General features: G+C 38.6%; 1 protein-coding gene and 1 long non-coding RNA gene across 6 annotated transcripts in view; one reads left to right on the top strand and one right to left on the bottom strand.

The window, feature by feature from the left end:
- The window catches only part of LOC127423852 (E3 ubiquitin-protein ligase DTX1-like), a 46,077-nt gene extending 25,682 nt beyond the window's left edge, over window positions 1–20,395 (bottom strand). For 2 of the 5 annotated variants that reach the window (XM_051668503.1, XM_051668497.1), the window contains exons 1-2: window positions 19,443–19,533; window positions 17,111–17,902 (exon numbers count right to left, since the gene is read on the bottom strand). In XM_051668503.1, the coding sequence (XP_051524463.1) occupies window positions 17,111–17,372 (262 nt within the window). In that variant the 5' untranslated portion in view covers window positions 17,373–17,902; window positions 19,443–19,533. Of the gene's footprint in view, window positions 1–17,110; window positions 17,903–19,442; window positions 19,534–20,200 lie in introns of those variants that run through there. The other 3 variants (XM_051668502.1, XM_051668501.1, XM_051668498.1) reach the window with 3 other exon arrangements.
- On the top strand, window positions 5,856–9,594 carry LOC127423902 (uncharacterized). Its single transcript, XR_007894394.1, has 3 exons — window positions 5,856–6,112; window positions 6,203–6,665; window positions 8,858–9,594. It is a non-coding gene; the product is annotated as an uncharacterized LOC127423902 (long non-coding RNA).
- Window positions 20,396–22,500: the final 2,105 nt, after the last annotated feature.

Here is a 22,500-nt window from a genome sequence, read left to right on the forward strand (position 1 = left end):
CAGGAAATGTATATAGGTGTAAACATAAGTGTTTCCATGGTGAGCCTGGGTAGCAGCGAAGATGTTAAAGTGACCAGTGTGTATAAAACTGAGAGAGAGAGAAAAGAACACCCTCACAGTATTGCACATAAGAATTGTAAACAGTTCTTAAAGGAACAGACCTTGTAGAATAGCAGCAAGAGGTTAGGTGTCTATTTAGGTGTGTGTGTGGGGGGGGGGGCTTTAAATGTTTCTGATTCAGGAGGTGGTGGGGGGGGGGGATGGGGTCAAAGGGGGAAGGGGCGATTGGTGTTTAGGGCTCTCACAGCCTGGGGGAGAAGCTATTGAGCAGTCTGGTAGAGCGGGCTCGGATGCTCTGGTACCATCTTCCTGATGGTAGGAGCTGGAAGAGACTGTGGGAGGGATGGGTGGTGTCCTTCACAATACTGGTGGCTTTGCTGGAGCACTGTGCAAGGACAATATCCATGATAGAGGGGAGAGGGACACCGATCATCTTTGCGGCTATATTTACTGTTCGCTGAAGTGTTTTGCGGTCTGTGGCGCTGCAATTCCCATACCAGACAGTAATGTAGTTGGTCAACACACTCTCAATGGTGCCCCTGTAGAATGTGGTGAGCATGGTGGAGGGAGAACTATCCCTTTAAATGATTCTAGAATTTGATGGCTTGTTTTTGGATGTTCAAAAAGAGTGAGTATTGGCCTAATTCTGCATTGCATCCATTGTTTTGGAGTTTTTCCCAGTTTTTAAGGTTATGTTCAATAAGTGGACCCCACACTGTTATGTAATACACAGAGGGTAACACTTTATTTTACACATATTACATGTATTGACTGTAGTAATAACAGTAAATTATGCATATTTACAAGCAAATAACCCTAAACCTGTAGTAAGTACATGCTGTTAATTAATATTACTCAGTATTACTTGTGTAATTACACTGTAACAAGGACACAATAAAATAAAGTGTAACCCATTTAACACTTTAATTAAATGTAACACTGTTAAAATGAGTGTGTGCACGTTCTATTGTTGCTGTTTAATGTACAGGACAATTCATGGCTATTTTTACACATGCAAAAGCCCAAAGCTGTACCAAACATTCAAAATAAATTAACTGTGCACGTATAACGTTCCATCTTGCTACAGAATAGACTAAAATAAAACAAACTGAAAATTAAGAATCAAACACAATGCTAATCTTAAATTCTAGGCTAAAAATAAAAGAATATAATTTACTTAAATAGCTTCTCACTGGTATGAACTTTGCAAGAGTAAATTAAGAGCTCAAGCTCAAACACCTTGCAGAGCCGAGGAGGGCGGGGCCGGGCTGGAATGAGACACACCCGGTCTCCAATCAGCCTGATGGGGCGCGCGAGGGATAAAGGCGGCCGGGGACGACAGTTCAAGAGAGAGAGAATTGCAGGCAGCTGTACTGTGTGTTTTTGGTTGTGTGTTTTGTTTAAATTGTTTATTAAATTATTATTTATATTATTAAGCCGGTTCTCGCCTCCTCCTTTCCACTGAACCCCCTTACACACCTTTTCTTGCTTTTAGGAAAAGGTTATTAAGAAACTGTATGTCAGTGTATGTAGAATAGGGCTGGGTGATATAATGATATATATCGTGGCGATGATACTGTTGGGCCTCATGTATTCAGATAGAAGACAAAGGCAGGCCTAACACAGTCATATAACCTAACTCAGACCCCCACAAACCAGGTCATAAATCTTACTGATTAAAACCACGCCAAAATCAAACAAAGGGAGTCCAAAACAGACTACAAATCCCATGAAGCCTTGCTCACTAAAGGATCGAACTCTCAACTCCTATTGGATGAGGCACACAACAGAACGCTCCTCAACCATGACATCATCAGGAGTAGAAATACCTCTGAAATGCTTCCGGGATTTGCTTCCAGCAACTTTGTTCACTATGTATAGACGTAGCTCATCGCTGCTCTCAGGTACAACCTCATGGCACAGGGAAGTAATGTCCGACTTGAAACAGTGGCCATATAATCTCCATCTCACTGGACGAGTTGAGATTACTCTGTGTGTCTTGTCGCCCGCCGACAGAGCGAGGAAACGGCCTCCCATCATCACCTGAGCCTTGAGGAACCGAGTCTGAGTTAAAGGATGGAGGGACACACACATTCTGCATATTCATGCAATTCAAGTAAGAGGTTTACATCTGGGCAGAGATAGAATATTATAGTGTTTTATTCTTGTGTACCAAGGTTTTTGCTTGTACAGTTTACGGACCGCCATGTCTGCTCATTATTAATACTCAGGGTATTAATTATCAAGAATTTGATTTGCTGTATTGTAGTCCAACCACATTGGACTTTTGTGCATTTCCGCCATCACAGGTGAGACCGGCAAACTGAGTTTGTCCATTAAAGAATCAAAGACCGGGACGGTTTACGAGCCGTCCACCGTCTCTCTGAGTGATAAACTAACAGCTGCTTCCTCTCCCACGATCGCGAAACCGGCTTTGGGGCCGTCACTTTATTCTCTCTCTCTCTCTCATACTAACCACACACACACACACACACACACACACACACACACACATACACACACACGTGCATGCGCGATCCCTCACAAACATTCTCGGACACATTTTTGGCTAGTAGATAGCTTCGTGATAAAGCTCAGCTTTGTCCCTAAGCTATCGTACAAGCGGATACACGCGGTAACTGGTAGACACCATAGACTGGTTTCTCTCCGCCCACATTCACGGCCATATTCTCTGGCCGGAAGTCTCGCGTGACATACCCTCCACAAGAGTCACGTCCGCCATTTTGTGCGCGCCCCTCTTTACACACACACACACTCGCTCGCTTTCACACACACACACACCCTCATGTGTTATAGGATTATTTTAGTTTCCATATCTAATCATATCACTGTTTAGTTTGTAGTTGTAAGTCAGACGTTTATTGACTGCATTGTATTAATTATTAATTGATATTACTACATAAATAAACTTTGTTTATATTACAAAGAGAAGTGTTTTGGTTTGTTTTGCATACACCTGTGTCATGCTGACGGGATGTCAGTGCTTGGATTCAAACCTTCATTCATTCAAACAATCTAATACTGAGGCTGTTATACTATCTGGTTATTAGTCCCTGATTCCAGGGTGGTGCCCCGTCAATGTTAATCCTTATTAATATTCTATTGATTTTTGATAATTGATAATTATCTTTGATGATTGTTGAATTTGAATGATCAATAAGCTAGTGTTAATTTTAATTAATGTTTCATCGATGTTAACAATTAACGATTATCTTTGATAATTGTTGATTTTAAAGGATTAAAAAAGCTAACATTGATTCTCATCAATGTTCTATTGATTTTAATAATTGATAATTGTTTTTGATAATTATTAATTATTGCTAATAACCAAACCCGTTCCTAAACGTAGAGCACTACATTTACTGGAGCCCCATATGAGGTTTTAATGAGTTAGATTCAATTAATTAATTTAAATATTAACTAATAACTAAAGAAATATTTATCAATTATTTCTGATAGTAACACTGATCTAAACAACCAGTAAAGCCCTACAATATAAAGTGTCATTCATTAGCTTTTGCTATATTGTGTGTATCGCAATATGTAAATATCCATGTGCATATCTATCAGTGAGCATGGCTTCACGTGAGGCTGAGAGAATTGAAGAGACATGGACAGGGTTTTGCCGGCAAAATGTAAATTAATTTGACGTTCATCTTGTTTCGGTGCTTCATAAGCACTAAATATGCTTCTCATCTGACACACGCGCATCTGTGTTTCACGTGAGTCTCGAGAGCATGCAAGTGCACACGAGTCCAGCAGGCTTCCCGATATTTGTGCTCCAGATACATGACTGCACAGAGTGGGATGGCACTACTCAATCCGACTTCTCACGATATCATGCTATGGAGGAAGTCAAACATCTAAAACGGCTAGACTAGACTTCTAAACTAAACATCATCACCTTTACAAAAATTCTGTTTGAATGATTTTTCATATTACGAAAAGAAACTCGCGATGTTTGCCTTCACATATTAATATATTCTCTACAGAGATGACTTAAGTAATAAAATAGTAAATTAAATAAAAGTAATTTTGTCTTTTTTGTTGTTGTTGTTGTTGTTGTTGTTGCATTGATTTGAGATGTTGAGTTTCTTGAGGAAAGTTTATAATAATAATAATAATAATAATATTGTCAACAACATATCAGACTGAAATGTGGCATACTAGTTAATTTAGCACTATTGTAAGATTGACTTAAAACCAATTTGAGTGTTTGTTTGTTTGTTTACTTTGACTATGTTTGTCAAGTTCCAAATAAAGATACAATTATAAAAGAGGAAGTGCTGTAGTTTTTCGTTAACTGACTGGATTATCCAAAAAATAAACATTACAATATAGTTATTGATATATAAACAATAAACCGTTATATATGTCGTTATTTTGACATTAAATTATTCATATTGTGTTATAAGATTTCGACCATATCACCCCCCCCCCCCCCCCAAAACTACATTAGGCACAGGGGTTAACCTTAATGTGCGATTTCATTAACTTGACCTGTACTGTATGGTACTGTTATCATCCATTCAACATTGCTGGATTCTATTAACAGACAGAAAGCAGCACAGGGAGCTGCACGGAAAAAATACACCTGCGATATAACAATTCCTTTTCAATGAAGTTGTGAGCGGAACAGTCAAAAGGTGAAATACATGAATCTGCCGGAATATGGAGTGCGTTGCCCAAGAGAACGCTGCAACACTAGAATGCACACAGACCCTCAAGTGCTCAAAGCAAATTAATTTATTCATTTCACAATGGAGAACATCATGGGTAAAGAACAGACAACACATGAGAAACACATAATAGTTTGGTCATATAAAACAGTGGCAAAGTGAGGGGGCACGGCCAGCTGAGCCAGATCCTAATAGAAATATCAATTTAAATGGATTTTTTGATGCCATAGAAAACCCTTTTAGTTTTCTCTGCGTGTGTGCACGTGTATGTGTGAACTGCCTGCTAGTTAGCAGAGAGTTACTGCAGAGCTTGCAGTTTAGCTGCAAAAGAAAAAGACTTCAGTTCAAAGTTACTGTGCATTACTGTAGCTCGAAGTCATGACTGCAGATAACAAAACACAAAAACTCACACACACATGTGGATGCATCGTGACTGTTCTGTCCTAAAGGAAGTTGGTTCAACAAAGTGTCAACTGCCCCTGTGAATACCCAGCATGTGAATGTCGCGGCTACTTATGCCCACCTCACTAAACCAATGCAACACACACACACACACACACACGTTTGTTTCACTATATCAGTGAGGTCATCTCATTGATGGAATGGTTTTATACAGAAGTGATCAGTAGATTTAAAGCAAAACATGATAAAGAAATCTATATTTTCAGTGGTTAAAAAGACTCATAAATCATGTTTTACAATATAGGTGAGGACATTTTAAAACGTTTGGCCCTCACAAGTATAGAAAACCTGTACATGTAATTGTTTCTGTAAACTCAGAGGGTACAGTAGAATTTTTGCACAAATGCAGCTTCAATATCGAGTGTTTCAGATTAACAGACCACTGTATTTCCTGCAACACAAAACCAAAATGTATTCTCTCACACACACACACACACACACGTGGAAACACGTGTTACAACACATACTCGGTGGAAAACCCCGTGACAAACCAGCAGCGCTCAACACCTCCACATTTCTCACAAAACATCTGGGGGCAGAGTCTACAACCAAACAATCTGGGGGCGGGGCTTGTAATTGTCCTGCCTTCAAGTCAAGTGAGAATGATCGTATTGACGAGATGAGCGCACAAGAACGACAACACAGTTGCTGCCTTCAAGTGAACATGGGAAGCTCTTATTTCCAAGACGGACATTTGTTATTACGGCATGTAACACATTCAAGTTGGAAGACAGAATATGGAAGAGGCTAAACTATTTTTTTTTTTTTTTTTGTACCAGTAAATAACCATCAGCAAAAACACCTGCAGCATTTTTCTATGACTTATATGGTTTATAAATGCATGATATCTAAAAAATTATTAATTAATTTGCATAAAACAAACCCAAAGGGTGAGTCATTAGCATTACATTAGTACAAAAAATTAAGATAATTAAAATACAAATATTTCTAAAAATCATTGCTTTCCGTCATCTTTCAAGTCGACATGCCTTTCCAAGACGGCGTCATCTAGAATTCAGAGTTTCCCCACTGTAAATACAACTTTGCTTGGTCATTCATGTGCTTGGAACTCGGAATTATGATATATATATATATATATATATATAGTTTCTGTTGACATTTTCAGACAATATGTTTTTCTTCTCTTTCAGCTGAAAACCGAAAATAGTATTTTGGTGCTTATTTGCGACACGGAGGTTTTCAGGTCTTGTCTTGTTATTTTATGTATCACGAGTGCAAAAGTAATTGTATTTTATGAAAAGTTCAGATTCTAAGCTTTCAATTGGTACCACACGAGTGACTTGTGTATCCAGGGACTTTTATTTTGTAATCATAAACTTATTATACACTCCAGGCCCCAACCACGGATCCGGTACTGAGTCCAAGGAGTGGAAGATGTTAAAAATCAGCGGAGAACTGCAAGTCAGGCAGATCAATTCAACTGTAAGTGCTATAAATACCAAGAAAGTTGTTCCTTGTTGTGAAATTGTGCTGAAATAAAACTTTGCTTGGTCATTCACATGATCGAAACTCGTAATTACGATATTTATGACTCCTGTTGAATGCCGCAAATGCCATAATTACTAGTGGGGAAATGTTAACATATGAACATTTTGCTTTCAAACAGCTTTCCAGCATCTGGACTTTTCTTGAGGAAAGTTTATGACAATAATAGGGCTGCAACAACTAATCGATAAAATCGATGATTATCGATAATGGAAATCATCGACAATGAATTTCATTATCAATTAGTTGGATATGTGCGCCGAGCAAGAAGAAGCTCCATCAGTGATATCACTTTACAGCCCCGTGATCAATGTGTTGAATGATGAGACTCATTTAAAAGAGCTGAGTCTGTTGAAGCGGAAAAAACAGGACCCAAGTAATGATGTCCAGTTTGTGAACGAATCGTTCTTTTGAACTGGTTCTTTTCAGTGAACGAGTTGAACCAGTGCACCAAATTCTCTCGAGTCTTGAGTCAATACTGATCCACAAGTTACTCTATCTTAACCTGTCTCTCGGATGTGCCTGACACTCTGACTCGAAATGAGCCAATAACCAGGAGTAATATGATCCTAGAACTGGTGATATCTCCTTTTCCTAACTCTTTTTTGCAATGAACCGCTCAAACTAGTCCACAAATTGGACTGAATGCTCCGGTCACAACAGTTCTCGAGTCAACAGTACACTGAAATGAGAATTGCCTCTTTCAGAGGTGTCCGACATACTGAGAACTGATGAGCTGCTGACATTGAGCATGCGTGTGATTAAGGGGCGAAATTTATGTTTCTGGTGTATTTTGCCGAACAGCAGAAAGTATAACAAATAAAACATACTGGAAATATGTTTATGACTTGATTGTATTACCATTTTATCAACGTATGAAGATGATCCGCTTGCAACAATTCTCGAGTCAACAGTACACTAATTCCAGGACAGAAGCTCTCAAATCAACAGTACACTAATTCCAGGACAGAAGCTCTCGAGTCAACAGTACACTGATTCCAGGACAGAAGCTCTCGAGTCAACAGTACACTGATTCCAGGACAGAAGCTCTCGAATCAACAGTACACTGATTCCAGGACAGAAGCTCTCAAATCAACAGTACACTGATTCCAGGACAAAAGCTCTCAAATCAACAGTACACTGATTCCAGGACAGAAGCTCTCAAATCAACAGTACACTAATTCCAGGACAGAAGCTCTCAAATCAACAGTACACTGATTCCAGGACAGAAGCTCTCGAGTCAACAGTACACTGATTCCAGGACATAAGCTCTCGAATCAACAGTACACTGATTCCAGGACATAAGCTCTCGAGTCAACAGTACACTGATCCCAGGACAGAAGCTCTCGAGTCAACAGTACACTGACTACAGGACAGAAGCTCTCGAGTCAACAGTACACTGATCCCAGGACAGGAGCTCTCGCGTCAACAGTACACTGATTCTGGGACAGCAGCTCTCGAGTCAACAGTACACTGACTACAGGACAGAAGCTCACAAGTCAACAGTACACTGATTCCAGGACAGGAGCTCTCGAGTCAACATTACACTGATTCCAGGACATAAGCTCTCGAGTCAACAGTACACTGATTCTGGGACAGAAGCTCTCGAGTCAACAGTACACTGATTCTAGGACAGAAGCTCTCGAGTCAACAGTACACTGATTCCAGGACAGAAGCTCTCGAGTCAACAGTACACTGATTCCAGGATATAAGCTCACAAGTCAACAGTACACTGATTCCCATCACTAGACCCAAGTTGACCAGCGCACTTCATAAACTTAAAAGAAGATCATAATAAGCATACAGTTTAATGTGGAGCGCTCATCAGGTGCGTTGACTGAGTGATTGTGCCGTTTGATGCGCTTAAGAGTTGTTTAACTCTTAACTTAAATTTGAAGAGTTAAACAACTTACATTTGACCACTATTTTCAAAGTTTTATAATGTATCCATGTTATGAATTCAAAGTCAGGCGTGTATTTCGCAAAACTGTTTGTTTTTACCACATGCGGGTCTCAGTTAAATTTCACTAAGCAAGAGAGTGCACGCATCCGCGTCAATCAAACTGATCACAATGAAGAAAGGGAGCGTGATCATTTGGATTAAACTGTTCTTTTTTTCTTCACGACAGAGTTAGTGGAGAGGAGACAGGAAATGACAGGGGAGAAGAGTGGGAATGGGATCAGGAACCACCTCACAAGCTTGGACTCGAACTTGGGTCACCTGCAACGCATCAGCACCATATGTCATGAGCGCAGCCTGCATAGGCTATGACTGGAATAAACTGTTCTTTGCGGTTTGGTAACCATGCAACATCATACATCGATTTTAGATTTGACGTAATCAACTGTGCAGCTTTCATGGATGTCACACTGATGTCTTAAACGTCAAGGTGTGCCGGTTTTTAAGTGTTTTATATGGTTTATTCTCATCATGTAAGCGCATGTAATACTGTACAATGAGCACTGATAAGACTTTTCAGCTTGAGAGTAAATTTGCACTGCATTTACAGATGATTGTACTATATTAAACTGTATATCCTACTGAATATAATATATAATAATAATGCTAAGGATCCTGATATTTGATTGTCCTGATAATGCCACATGTACAGTGTCTGATTTCACAGTACACCAGTATACTATGGCAAACATTATTTTACTGGATAAACATGCACATATTTTTGAAAAGAATGGTTTAGAAACATGTAATCAGTTTCAGCTGATGTCTCCATTGCCCTCTGCTGGGCTAATGTTTGGTTCCACTCGATCCCCAATGGATCATTTTGCTCTTTAATGAACCATTTTTACTTATTTGCCCTAGAAAATAATAATATTGGTCTAAGGAGTAATAACACTAATAATAATACAGGGCTGATGAATGCTATTGTCTCTTCTGGTTTTTTTTCCAGTTGTGCTTCAGTTGATTTAAAGATGGTGTTTTGTGATGTGAAGGTTAATCCCGGCTCTGAGACTCATCAGACTTGCTACATTATAATCACATCCAGAGGTCATTTGAACACAGACATAAAACTCTCACAATGTCTCATTACAGCAGAGAAGGCGTATTAATATAGAACGGTGATTAAAACTGATTGGAACTAACTGTGCATTAAACGGCTTTAATTTCAGCCAATCAGAATTGAGTATTCGAAAAGACCATGGTATAAAATACTTTAATATGCAGCATTAAGTCATTGGAGTTTGACTTCCTGAAGAGAGAAAACACCGACTCTAAACATTCATCTGTTGGTTACAAAAATGGAATAAAAAAAGACACAAATTATTGAGATAATATCACGAATATTAAATATATCCCCCAGCTCTAGCAGTACTTGGCCAGAAGAAGCTACAATGTGGACCAGACTTTATGCTGATCTGACCTGAACTGGATGTGTTTTCTCACTTCCAAAAATACATAGGAAACACATCTGCATGAACCCTGTGTGAGCGTCTTTCCCCAGAGAATGAGAGAAAATGGACCATCATATAACACAAATATATTTGTCAGAAGGGTTTGACTGATGGGAAACTGCTGTGATACACACACAGATAAGTTTCATTCTCAGTAAAAATTCACTGTGACGCTACACACGTAAACTTCCCTTGAAAAACACTTAAACAACCATACAGTAGACACAAAGCTATATTCAGAGAGCACACTCACACATTCATGACCACACACCACATGTACAGCTCTGATAAGTTTCTCACGGTCAAAACAAAGCAGTGAAAATCTTGCCATGGCAACTAGCATCCCTGAGATGATTCACACTGACCTGAAACATCACGGTCAAAGTCAACAACAGACACTCACTCATACACAATCATTATAATACATAAAATGCAGCTCTATATGCTTCCCAAGTCAGAATACAAAAATATTTAACTCTTACAATGGAAGTCAATGGGGTCAAATACTCACTGTTTCAAAAGTATAGACAAAAGACATAAACAATGTGTGTTAACATGATTTCCGTGTGATAAAATCACTTACTAACCGCATCTGTGTGAAGTAAAACTCAATTTTACAAATTTGATGCCTTAATGACGAAATGCCAGTAAACCCTATAGGTGATTTTATCACCCTAAAATAATGTTAACAGACGTATTTTTTACATCTTGTGTCTATACTTTTGAAACAGTGAGTATTTTAATGTTTACAGATTGACCCCATTGACTTCCATTGTAAGTGTCCTGTAACTATCGATTTTAAATAAACGAGGGACGAAAAACATTTTCTCTGGTATTCAACGTTATGACACAAATGATGTTGATTGAGCTTAACTTGAACTGAACCAATAACATTCTTTAAATCAAAAGATAAATTAAAAATATTTTTCTTTAGTCTTTAGATGCTTTCTAATAATGTGAATGTTTGGAGCTTTTCCAATTTCACGTGGTACATTAAAGTGTGTGTGTGTGTGTGTGTGTGTGTGTGTGTGTGTGTTTATTAAATGTTGAGTGTGTAAGTGGTCCTGTTCCAGATATGAATGATCCATCAAATCATGTGTGTTGTTGAAGAGAGATGTGCTGATACTTCAGTAACAGATCACACTTACCATTTTCACCTGAAAAAAAAACAAACAAAAAAAACATACACTTACACTGAAGGAGGGACTTGAAAGTAGAAAATCACAGAAACTTGAGGGTGCAGGACTCTTTTTCTCTTGGACCACTAAGCAACCACCTAGTAACCACATAGAATGCCCTAGCAACCACTCATAAAACCCTAGAAACCAACCAGAATGCCCTAGCAACCATCCAGAACACTCTAGCAACCATCCAGAACACCCTAAGAACCATCCAGAACACCATAGAAACCACCCGGAACACCCTAGCAACCATCCAGAACACTCTAGCAACCATCCAGAACACCCTAAGAACCATCCAGAACACCATAGAAACCACCCGGAACACTCTAGCAACCATCCAGAACACCCTAAGAACCATCCAGAACACCATAGAAACCACCCGGAACACCCTAGCAACCATCCAGAACACCATAGAAACCACCCAGAACACCCTAGCAACCATCCAGAACACCCCAGCAACCATCCAGAACACTCTGAATCTTTCACCTGGTTACCTACTGAAGCTAAGCAGGGTTCAGTTTGGCCAGTACCTGGATGGGAGACCAACATGCTAAAAAAACACTCAGAACACCATAGCAACTGCATAGCAGCAGCATCATGGCAATGAGTTTGCACAGACAGACTCTGTTCTGAATGTATCCCACAAGAAATAAGCTTGAGGAAATTTAGAAATTCTGTCCTGTACTTTTCTCTTTCCATTTTTAGTAATGACTGCAGCGCTCAACGCTGTCAGTTTGACCTCAACCCCAGCTGCTGTTTCAGAAATCAGAAACATTATCATACTGCTTACTAACTGCACATGAGGAAATCACTAACAAAATCACAGCTCCACGAAGTTAGGGAGGGACACAACCGCACACACACAAATGAATCTCAGAAAACCCAGTCTATTAAGAGTTCTCCACTTGGAAGAACCAGGACATCTAAAATAAGCATTCATACTTACAATTGAGAATATTACAGTTTCTCTCAAGTGGTTCCAGATTTCACACACACACACACACACACACACACACGCACACACTGTGGACCATAGTTGGTGGACTACACAGTAAAATTATCTTATTAGGTCGGTCAGGTTTCACTCTTAGAAACTGGACATATCTGTTTCTCTATTGCTTCCACAACTGGTTTTGCTTCCCTGATTTTAAACTGGACATCAAGTGGTGAAAGTGCAACAGTCAACTGTAACACCATGAACTGCACAGACCCGACATTATGCAAAAATAGTAGCACGACATAGAACGCATTAACAGGCACATCAATACACTGATAACTCACAAAAATCTGCTAATTTAAAAAAATCTGACAAAGCAAGAAAACCGTGTTTACATGAGATTTGAAATAATTAATTTATTCTCTGGTTTTGACATCAAACTTTGAAGAGGCATGCACACAACAGTTGCATACATTGAATAAGCTGGTAAGAATGCCGGAAAAAGGTGTTTACATGCAACGCAAACTCGACACAATGGGCAAAAATCTATCCGTGTCGATGGGTTTGTTCTTGAGTGGTCTATGACATTACACCAATAAAGGAAAGATGTTTATTGCACTTCCATGACCACACACATGGTCAGCTTATCAAGCATATTCGGTGTAAGAATGTGCATGTAAACACATTCATAAACTGAACAGGAAAACTGACAGTGCTCTGAACTAGAGTTGCCTCTTTGGCCCTGGAAAATTCCTAGACACTCTTTCGATAACCGTACAGAAGTACTGCTTGCCATCATAGCAGCAATACAAACAATAATTATAGTTGTATTCTGTATAAGGCCACGTCCACACTAACACATTTTAGTTTGAAAATGCATTTATGGGGCCTGGGTAGCTCAGCGAATTGACGCTGACTACCATACCTGGAGTCGCAAGTTAGAATCCAGGGCGTGCTGAGTGACTCCAGTCAGGTCTCTAAGCAACCAAATTGGCCCGGTTGCTAGGGAGGTTAGAGTCACATGGGGTAACCTCCTCGTGGTTGCTATAATGTAGTTCTCGCTCTCGGTGGGGTGCGTGGCGAGTTGTGTGTGGATGCCGCGGAGAATAGCGTGAAGCCTCCACACGCGCTATGTCTCCGTGGTAACACGCTCAACAAGCCACGTGATAAGATGCGTGGATTGACGGTCTCAGACTCGGAGGCAATTGAGATTCATCCTCCGCCACCCGGATTGAGGCGAGTCACTACACCTCCATGAGGACTTAGAGTGCGTTGGGAATTGGACATTCCAAATTGGGATAGGGGATAAAAAAAAAAAAGAAAAAGAAAAAAATAAATGCATTCATTTCGCTACGTTTGCGCCTCTTACGCACATTGCTTTTTCCTCCACCAAAAACTATGCTCTGATACCAAAAACCGATATATCTGACGTACGAATGTTATTACGTAAAATCATGTTCTAGTGAGATTGTTAAAGTGCAAAGGCTGCGATTTAATGAGATAAATATATAGTTTGCATTAGGACTGCACAATTAATCGTTTTTTTTAATCGCAATCACGATTTCTGCCTCTCACGATTAATTAAACACAACCGTCAGCGATATTAGTGAGCTAGCAAACAGAAATTATCAGCCAGGTAAAGTTGCAAATTGTTGTTCATTTTCACTATATGCTGTGTCTATGGATGATAGACCAAATCACAAGCTCTTTCATAGTCCATTTTCACCTCACCTAACCAATCACACTCTCTTCAGAAGTTCGCCACTGATCAGTTTCACTTTCGAGCATACACTGAAATACAGAACCGCAGATGTTTACGAGTATCGTATGTGTGTCACACTGATCTGTGATATTACTCGGAACACACATGAGAATAATGAAACTGTGTTGTAAAGTTTTCAAATGTTTTGTGCTCGATGCACATGAAATTAATTCTATCTTGTGCTTTGATAATGGATGTAATATGCAGAACAGCTGTTCCCCGAGTTCGGTTCGTGTGCATCGCTAACATAAATATGTTTGGCCATTACTAGTGTGTAAACAAATCTACAGTAACCCCATGGGACCGGGGTCATTTGGAGCGAGGAGGAGATAAGAGCATTTCACCATGTATGGATAGAGGAGCACAGAGCTGTTGTCAATGACACCTCTGCTGATAACACACAGAAACAACACACTGTCTTCCTTCAAAATAAATGCTTGAGACTGTAGCAATTCTGCGTTCTCAATTATTACAGAAACATATACTATTATATGTTACTGTAGGCTATGGGAATGTAATCATGTTAATAATATTAATTTAAAGCTGCAGTATGTAACAATTTTCATGTAATATTTGCCTCTTTTATGCCAATGTGTGAACGGCTTGTAACGCAACTTAAAAAACGAGCCCTTCCCGGAATTCCTAGGTTGCCTATTAAAGCCTGTAGACTGATTTTCATGTGAAGGGAGCGGGTTGGTTTTGCTGGGAAAATCCAAAGGATGTGACGTTTATGCACGCTCCCGAGAGCCTCAGTGCGTCTCTTCCACTATTCAACAGTGACAACAAACTGCAACACTAGGTAACGTTATCTTAGAGATGGAATCCAGCAAACGTCCGCTCCCAGCACAACACCGACTCCTACACAAACTCAGAGCAAGTTTTATCTACTGAATCCCGTCTGTCTAAGCGGGAACGTGATCGTGGTCGAGCGAAAACTAGAGTGAACATCGGCAGGGCTCCCTAGCGTTCCTGTGGAGTGTGTGCATGAGCGCTAGCAACAGGTAGCTGCTGCAGTTCACTTAATGGCCACAGGTGTCACTAATAACAAGGGTTTCTGAATCTTACATACTGCACCTTTAAAGAATGAATCTTAAAGAGGACTCAAGTGTAAACACCCCACAAAGTAACTGTTACTATTAGGAGTAAACAATGGGCAAAACGTGACTTAATTTTAGTCTAAAGGAATCTTTTACTAGTTTGAAGTTCTAACAACTTGCTCAACATGCAAGCTACTGTTTAATGTAATTTTATATTTTGTGTTCTTTTATAATCAATATCTAAGCAGTGGCAACAGCACAATTTTATTTAATTTTTTGTTCAAATTGTGCAGCCCTGTAATAATAATAATAAATATAGCTGCAAGCAGCAATGCGGATTCCTCCTCAAAACTGCAAATTATGTAACAATTGACATGGTAGAGACATGTACTTCACATGTACACAACGTTTCATTAATTTGTTATTAAGCATTGCAAGAGTCTTCATATGAACTGGTGATTGAATCAAATTATCAGTTTTATGACTAGCGGATTTGTAAAGCATTATTTTAGCGTTAGCGATAAATAATAGTAAACTGTAATTCTGTCATCTTTTGACATATCAAGGTGAAATTTTGCACAGTACTTCAGAGTGATGTCATCTTGAAGCCTGTTAGGTTGGAAAAAACATTAGTCAAAATGGCATTAGATTTTTTGGACATGTGGATATTGAGACAATGTGGACATTTACATAAATGCGCACCTTTCAGCCATTTTGTATTGCGTTCATTTTTGCTAAATTGATAGACATGTATTCTACACATACATAACGAGTTTCAAGTCAATTGGAGCTATGGTTCAGGAGGAGTAGATTTTTGTAGTTTTGGACAAATTTGTGTTGTACAGGAAAATCCATCATGGCGGACTTTATGGGTTCTAGAGGATTTTTTGTTCTTCATGAGAAATGAGGCATATATACCAGGTTTCAGAAATTTTGGACTAATGGGGTGGAAATGGCATCACTTTGAAAATTGACAAATTGGGGCGTGGCCTGTAGCGCCACCTATAGGCTCACGTGAGCCATTTTTGGTGTGGTAGTTACTCGTGGCCTGTAATATCAATGTGCCAAATTTGAAATTGTCACCATTATCATGTAGCCCTAGTTTGCATGTGCTGTGCTTTTCAAATGTGTGTGCTTTTGAATGTGTGGAGCCGGTGTTGTGCTGACGCCAGCTGCTTTTAGAGCTCCTGGACTCATACACGGTAAACACCATAATGAGCATTGTGTGCTGTTGTAGCAGATGACAGCGAGCAGAGTGCTAATTCACTTTGTAGCATGAGGCACATACAGATTATTTCATTTAATTAAATAGCAGCCTTTTGTGGTTTAATAATCACATTGGGTCATGAAGCGACCGGGTTTTCCTCAGGTGAGAAATTACTGTCAAAAACACACAAAAATGGAAAGGGCTTCAAAATAAAAGCAACATTTAAATGAAAAAAAGTACAACAGAAATATATAGATATGTAATATTCACTGTAATACTCCTAATAATAATAATAATAATAAAACAATGGTAATTTTATTATATTTATGGTATCAACATCGGTACCGAAAAGGAAGTACCGGCATTTGTGTGTATATACAGTATATTATATATGCAATTCATTTAATTTATTAATTAATAGGCATGTCATAAAACTAGTTCGATTAAAAATGTTAATCGATTGACAGTCCTAGTGTTTACATTTGGTTGAAAAAAAAAAAAGCATAACATTTCTTTTTATTATCTCAAGCCGGCAAACTTTTCCCCTTAATAAAGAAGTTAATTTCTGACACTGGAAATTACACACTTTTACTTTAAATGATGCACTCCAGTAATGAACACACACTCACACCAAAGACAACCCACTAAACAACATACAGCTGAGTTTTTCCAGCAGTGCTCCTGCTTTAACCCTGAGCAGCTCTACTCGCTGTCATTTGTTCTGTCATGAGGGCCAACAGACCTAAAGCAAGAGTGTCACAAGAGCATTAAGCGCTGAAGATCTGACCAACAGTGTGTGTGTGTGTGTGTGTGTGTGTGTGTGTTTGTGTGTGTGTGTGTTGCTCACCTGTGTCCTGTCTGAACTGATGCATGGACTGCAGGTCTATCACGTAGGGCGCCAGCTGTGGATCCACTTGCCCCAGTATGACGGTTCCTCTCGCGTCGCCCTTTAGAATGTTTTCGATGTGATGACAGATGGCGGCGCTGTACGGCCTCCAGTGACTGTGTTCATTCAACCATTCCCAGACCACCACACGGGCCATGCTCTGAGACGAATAGCCCAGTCCCGCCCCCATCGACACCAGAACACCAGAGCCGGGTCGAGCCATATCAACTCCACACCAGCAGGAGGCACAATGGGGTTTTATCTAAATATAAAAGAGATACTGCTCCTTAGTGGAAAGACATTGTGTTTTCAAAGATGGGCTGAATTTTTCTGATACATCTGTCTTGGAAACCAGTAATTGTGTTTTCTTGTGAATACACAATCTAAACTGCACAGAGCGTTGTTGAGTTCTACACAAGTCCTGCAGCAAAATGAATTGCAGGCTGTTCCATTCACATGAGGGATTCGTCACAGTAATTGAGTTTGCCCAAATAAACGAGATTAGTCTCTAGTATTCCAGCTCTGGCAGTAATCATGGTCACAGAAGTAACTCCTCTTCACTTCAGAAGAATAATCCACAATACATGAACCAGAGTGGGTTGATCTGAGATATGCAAAGGAGAATCTCTATTCATTTAGTGAGAGTCAGACAACCCTAAAGCCGTGGTCCTTGTGTGGTCCAGCTTTCGGAAAAGACTCAAAGTCTATGAATCCACATTCTGATCATGAGTTCTGGAGCATTACTGTAATCTACTGAAAGACAACAAACAGAGACAAAACTCAGACCGATAAACAGACCCAAGGAATTCCCCCATGAATATAAAATCAAAACTAGGTATTTTCTCAAAATGAAACCCATCAGACTTACATTACACTCTCCTTGCTTTATGACTGATAATTTTGCCTTTGTTCTCATTTCTTTAAAAGTCACACTAAATAATTTGCCATTGACTGCCATTCTCTTTTGTCAGTGCCGTTGCTGCAAGTTCAGTGAATGTTTCGGGTTCAATACAAGTTTTAAACTCAATCAACAGCATTTGTGACATCATGTTGATTGATTTCCACAAAGTTAATTTCAACTAGTCCCTCCTTTATTAAAACTGTGGTTCCAGTGAGGCACTTACAATAGAAGTGAATGGGGCCAATTCTTAAACACTAAATACACTTAATTTCAAAGGGATATATGCAAGCATAATACATGTTAACATGATTTTACTGTGATAAAATCACTTCCTAACCACATCTGTGTAAAGTTATAGACAATTTTACAACTTCGATGTCATGACAACGAAACCCTGTAACCCCAGTATTGTCTATATCTTTCCACAGATGCGGTTAGTAAGTGATTTAATCACAGTAAAATCATGTTAACACACATATTGTTTATGTCTTGTGTCTATACTTTTGAAACAGTGAGTATTTTAATGTTTACAGATTGACCCCATTGACTTCCATTGTAAGTGTCTCACTGGAACACACATTTGTGCTTTTATTAAAGAAAAGGAGGGACGAGTTGGAATACATTTTTGCGGTAATCAACATTGTGCTGTCGATTGAGCTTAACTTGTATTGAACCCGGAATATTCCTTTAAAACTAATGAACCATTTTGATTTTCAAGATAGATGAAGGTACCTGTATTACAAAAAAACCAAATGCTACCATTGATCTATTCGTCCTTGAATTATTATTATTATTATTATTATTATTATTATTAAAAATATCTACTGTATATCTGATTAACAATTGTATAAGGCATTACAGGGTAACACAACTGACAATGCAATATAGCCCACAAAAACTATGATGTTTAATGCATTGTAATAAATAAAAAAAAAAAGAAAATAATACAAATAATAATGTAATGTTTGGTAAATGGCCATCACAGCACATGAAAAACTTCTTAATAAAAGTCCTTTGGGTGTTTGTTATATTTTATATAACACCACTGACATAAAAGTATAGTGACAACTCATGTAAATGATTAAAATACTGTATAAATGTACATAATATATTAAATTCTTTTGATGTTTTACTTTTTACTCATTTCAAATGTGTATTTGCATCAAATCTTTTTTACAAAACAAAAAACATGTCTACTAAAGAAAATATTTTATATTAGGGGTCTCTGAATCTGAAAACCCCTTTACAGACCCCCAATAGACTTTCAAAATTAAAATAATTGTCAATATTAATCGTAAGATCATTTATACTATTCCGTGCTACAGGTCAAAGGTGTGTAAAAACATAGAGTTTTCTATAGAAATTGAAGGCAAAGTGCACGTGATAACTTACAGGTAGTGAGATCTCCTCCTGGAACCCATGAGTCCTTTAGCAAACCCTTACTTATTAAAGAGCCTGTCTGATCAATAACCAAAGAGCTGATGGTGATATTGAGGCTGTTGCTGTGACTGTGGTTTCAGTGTTTCAGTCACATTATGCGTATTTTCCCGATTACACACACACACACACACACACACACACACACACACACACACATACACACATCCTCTTTCCACATCAGATCGAGGTCAGTATGTATGAGGCAAATACCCCGTTTGTCTTCCCTGTAATAAACCCATGCGCCGCATCCAAAACCCGAATCATCCCTTTGATCCCAGATGAAGCCGAGCATCTGTCTGAGGTGCCTTTCACCGGACAGGCGTACCGAACAGAACCGGTTCATCCTCATTTACGACCAAATGAACGTTCTTCTCCATATGGACTCCAGATTTGCGTCTCCTCTCGATTTGATCATACCTGTTCATCTTAAGTCTCATTAGAGCATGGCATCTGGACCAGCGGTGCCAGTTTGTCCCACTAAAATCGAATAAGCGCGGTTATTCTGTATAACATATAACATGACGGAATATACGGATCTCTAGGAATAAACAGGACACACATGTAGCCATGTTGATGTATTCAGACTATTCCTTTAAGAGTCTTTACGAGAATCGTCCATGCATTTGAATTCTTATGATTTAATTACAGGCACAGCTGCGTCTGTGTCACCTCAGAATGGACGCAGAAATGAGGAATCAGGAGTCACTCACCTGTGATGATGACGATGAGCCGGAGGTTTAATCTGGATTTAAGGACGCAAAAGACATCGAACCGGCATCAAATGAAAGACTGAATTAGTTTAGTGCGTCTAACACACATTTCCGACATTAAATCAGCAGAACACACTGAGAATGCGACGTTTTCTGGTGCATATGTGCTGTATGCTGTTGCTCGTGTTGTGCGCATCCTCCACCGCGCGACTGTTGCGCGAGCATCACTCTCTCTCTCTCTGTGTGTGTGTGTGTGTGTGTGTGTGTGTGTGTGTGTGTGTGTGTGTGTGTGTGTGTGTGTGTGTGTGCAGTTTCAGCATGAGAAAATCTGATTTTCCGCTCAGACGGAGTTCATACATGACTTCCAACACCCGGAGATCCAAAAGCCCGACATACTGTACAATAAAGGGGCAAGTTGTCTCACTATTTACTCCAGTGAATATTATTTATTTTCTATAGAGGCACAATCCGTCTTGACTAAAAAACGATTTAACATTCCCAACATTGCCCAAGAAAAATAATAATAATAATAATTTCAGTTCACTTAACAGACCTTAAAACTATAGAGGGGCACGCTGTCACATAGGCCTATATGGGGTAATTAGTCACAGTAGAACCTACCATTAAAGGAATATTCCGGGTTCAGTACAAGTTAATCTCAATCGACAGCATTTGTGTCATAATGTTGATTACCACAAAAATATATTTTGACTCGTCCCTCCTTTTCTTTAAAAAAGCACAAATGTGTGTTCCAGTAAGACACTTACAATGGAAGTCAATGGGGCCAATTTTTAGAGGGTTTAAAGGCAGAAATGTGAAGTTTGTAATTTTATAAAAGCACTTACATTAATTCTTCTATTAAAACGTGTGTGTTATTTGAGCTGTAAAGTTAATCCTCATTTTTACAGTCTTTTTAGGGTTTGTTGACCAAAAACAAAATGTTTTTCATTTCGGTTCGCTCTGAGCAGAGACAGATTATTTCGTTCCGGTTCCGGCTAATAACGTTCTTTTTAAAATGACAGTACTCTGTGCTAACAGTTGCACTGTTGCCAGATCTCATAAGAGAAACAAGTCAGCTGTTTTGGAAAAACAAGCTCAAAATAAGGGACTTGCCTCACACAAAGTAACTGAAAATAAGCAATAAATGTTTTTTCCATGTGGGGGAATTTTCAGGACAGAAATCATAACAAGCAGAGTATACAGTAGCCTATATAAAGTAACATACTTTAAATAAATGTATTCTTAATATTAAGTATATCCCCAAAAATGTTTCAAATATTTCAAATATCAATTTGGCCATCCTAAAATCAATTAATAGCCAAAATCTCTCTCTCTTGCATGCATGCACACACTGCGTCGGTGTCACCTTTTGTGGGCCAAATTATTATCATTTTTTTAAACATTGGTTTTTAAACTAGCAGTTTCCTTCAGAATCAAAGTGCATACTTATGTTCTACTAAAAAGAAAGAAACCTTTCTTTTTTTTTCAGGCGAAAGGAAGTGGTGTAATTCTGAACATTTTTTGTGATAAACCACTTAGAATTTGTTTTTCTGAAAAAATTATTGGAACAAAATTAACGGTTATTAACCGGTTACCAACATTTAAAAATCATGTTTTCACTCTGGAACGATTGAAATGGATTTCGTTCCCGTTTTCGATTATGTTCTGCAAAAAATAAAAAATAGTTTGGTATGCCACAAATGCTGGATTGAGCTTAACTTGTATTGTACCTGGAATATTCTTTTAAACAACCTATAGGATTTACAGCAAAGTTTAGTCTAAACAAATCAATTATGAAACAAACAATTCATAAAACAGCAAAAATGTAACAGGCAGTGCACAAACAGGTCACTGACAAATATGTTTGTCCGAGGTGCTAAAAATGAGAAATCTTTTAAATCTGGTTTCAAACACACTGTTGAAACCAATTTGGTTTCATCAATTTCTGAATAGCATTTATAAGATTTTCTATAATATATATATTTTTTTGTCATGAATATCAAAAGGTTTTTCTTTTTAGGGTTACTCCTTTTGGCCTGAATAAAATGTGCCTTTTGATAAAAATGTCAAATGATATATTATACCTGTCTTCAGACAGTTACACCACATTACATTTTATACTTTAAGCCCCAGAAAAAAATATAAAAATGAGTTTGAATGCAGTAATTGAAAACATGTTCATCACAGAAGTGGAGTATTTAATTATTTTGTGTGAATTGCATATGTAATGAATTTTTAAATCATCATTGACCTACATATCAAACCATTGTTTTGGCCAACAAATATTTTAATGAATACAT

Source organism: Myxocyprinus asiaticus, chromosome 33 (genome assembly GCF_019703515.2).
Source record: "Myxocyprinus asiaticus isolate MX2 ecotype Aquarium Trade chromosome 33, UBuf_Myxa_2, whole genome shotgun sequence".
In the NCBI taxonomy this organism is placed as follows: domain Eukaryota; kingdom Metazoa; phylum Chordata; class Actinopteri; order Cypriniformes; family Catostomidae; genus Myxocyprinus; species Myxocyprinus asiaticus.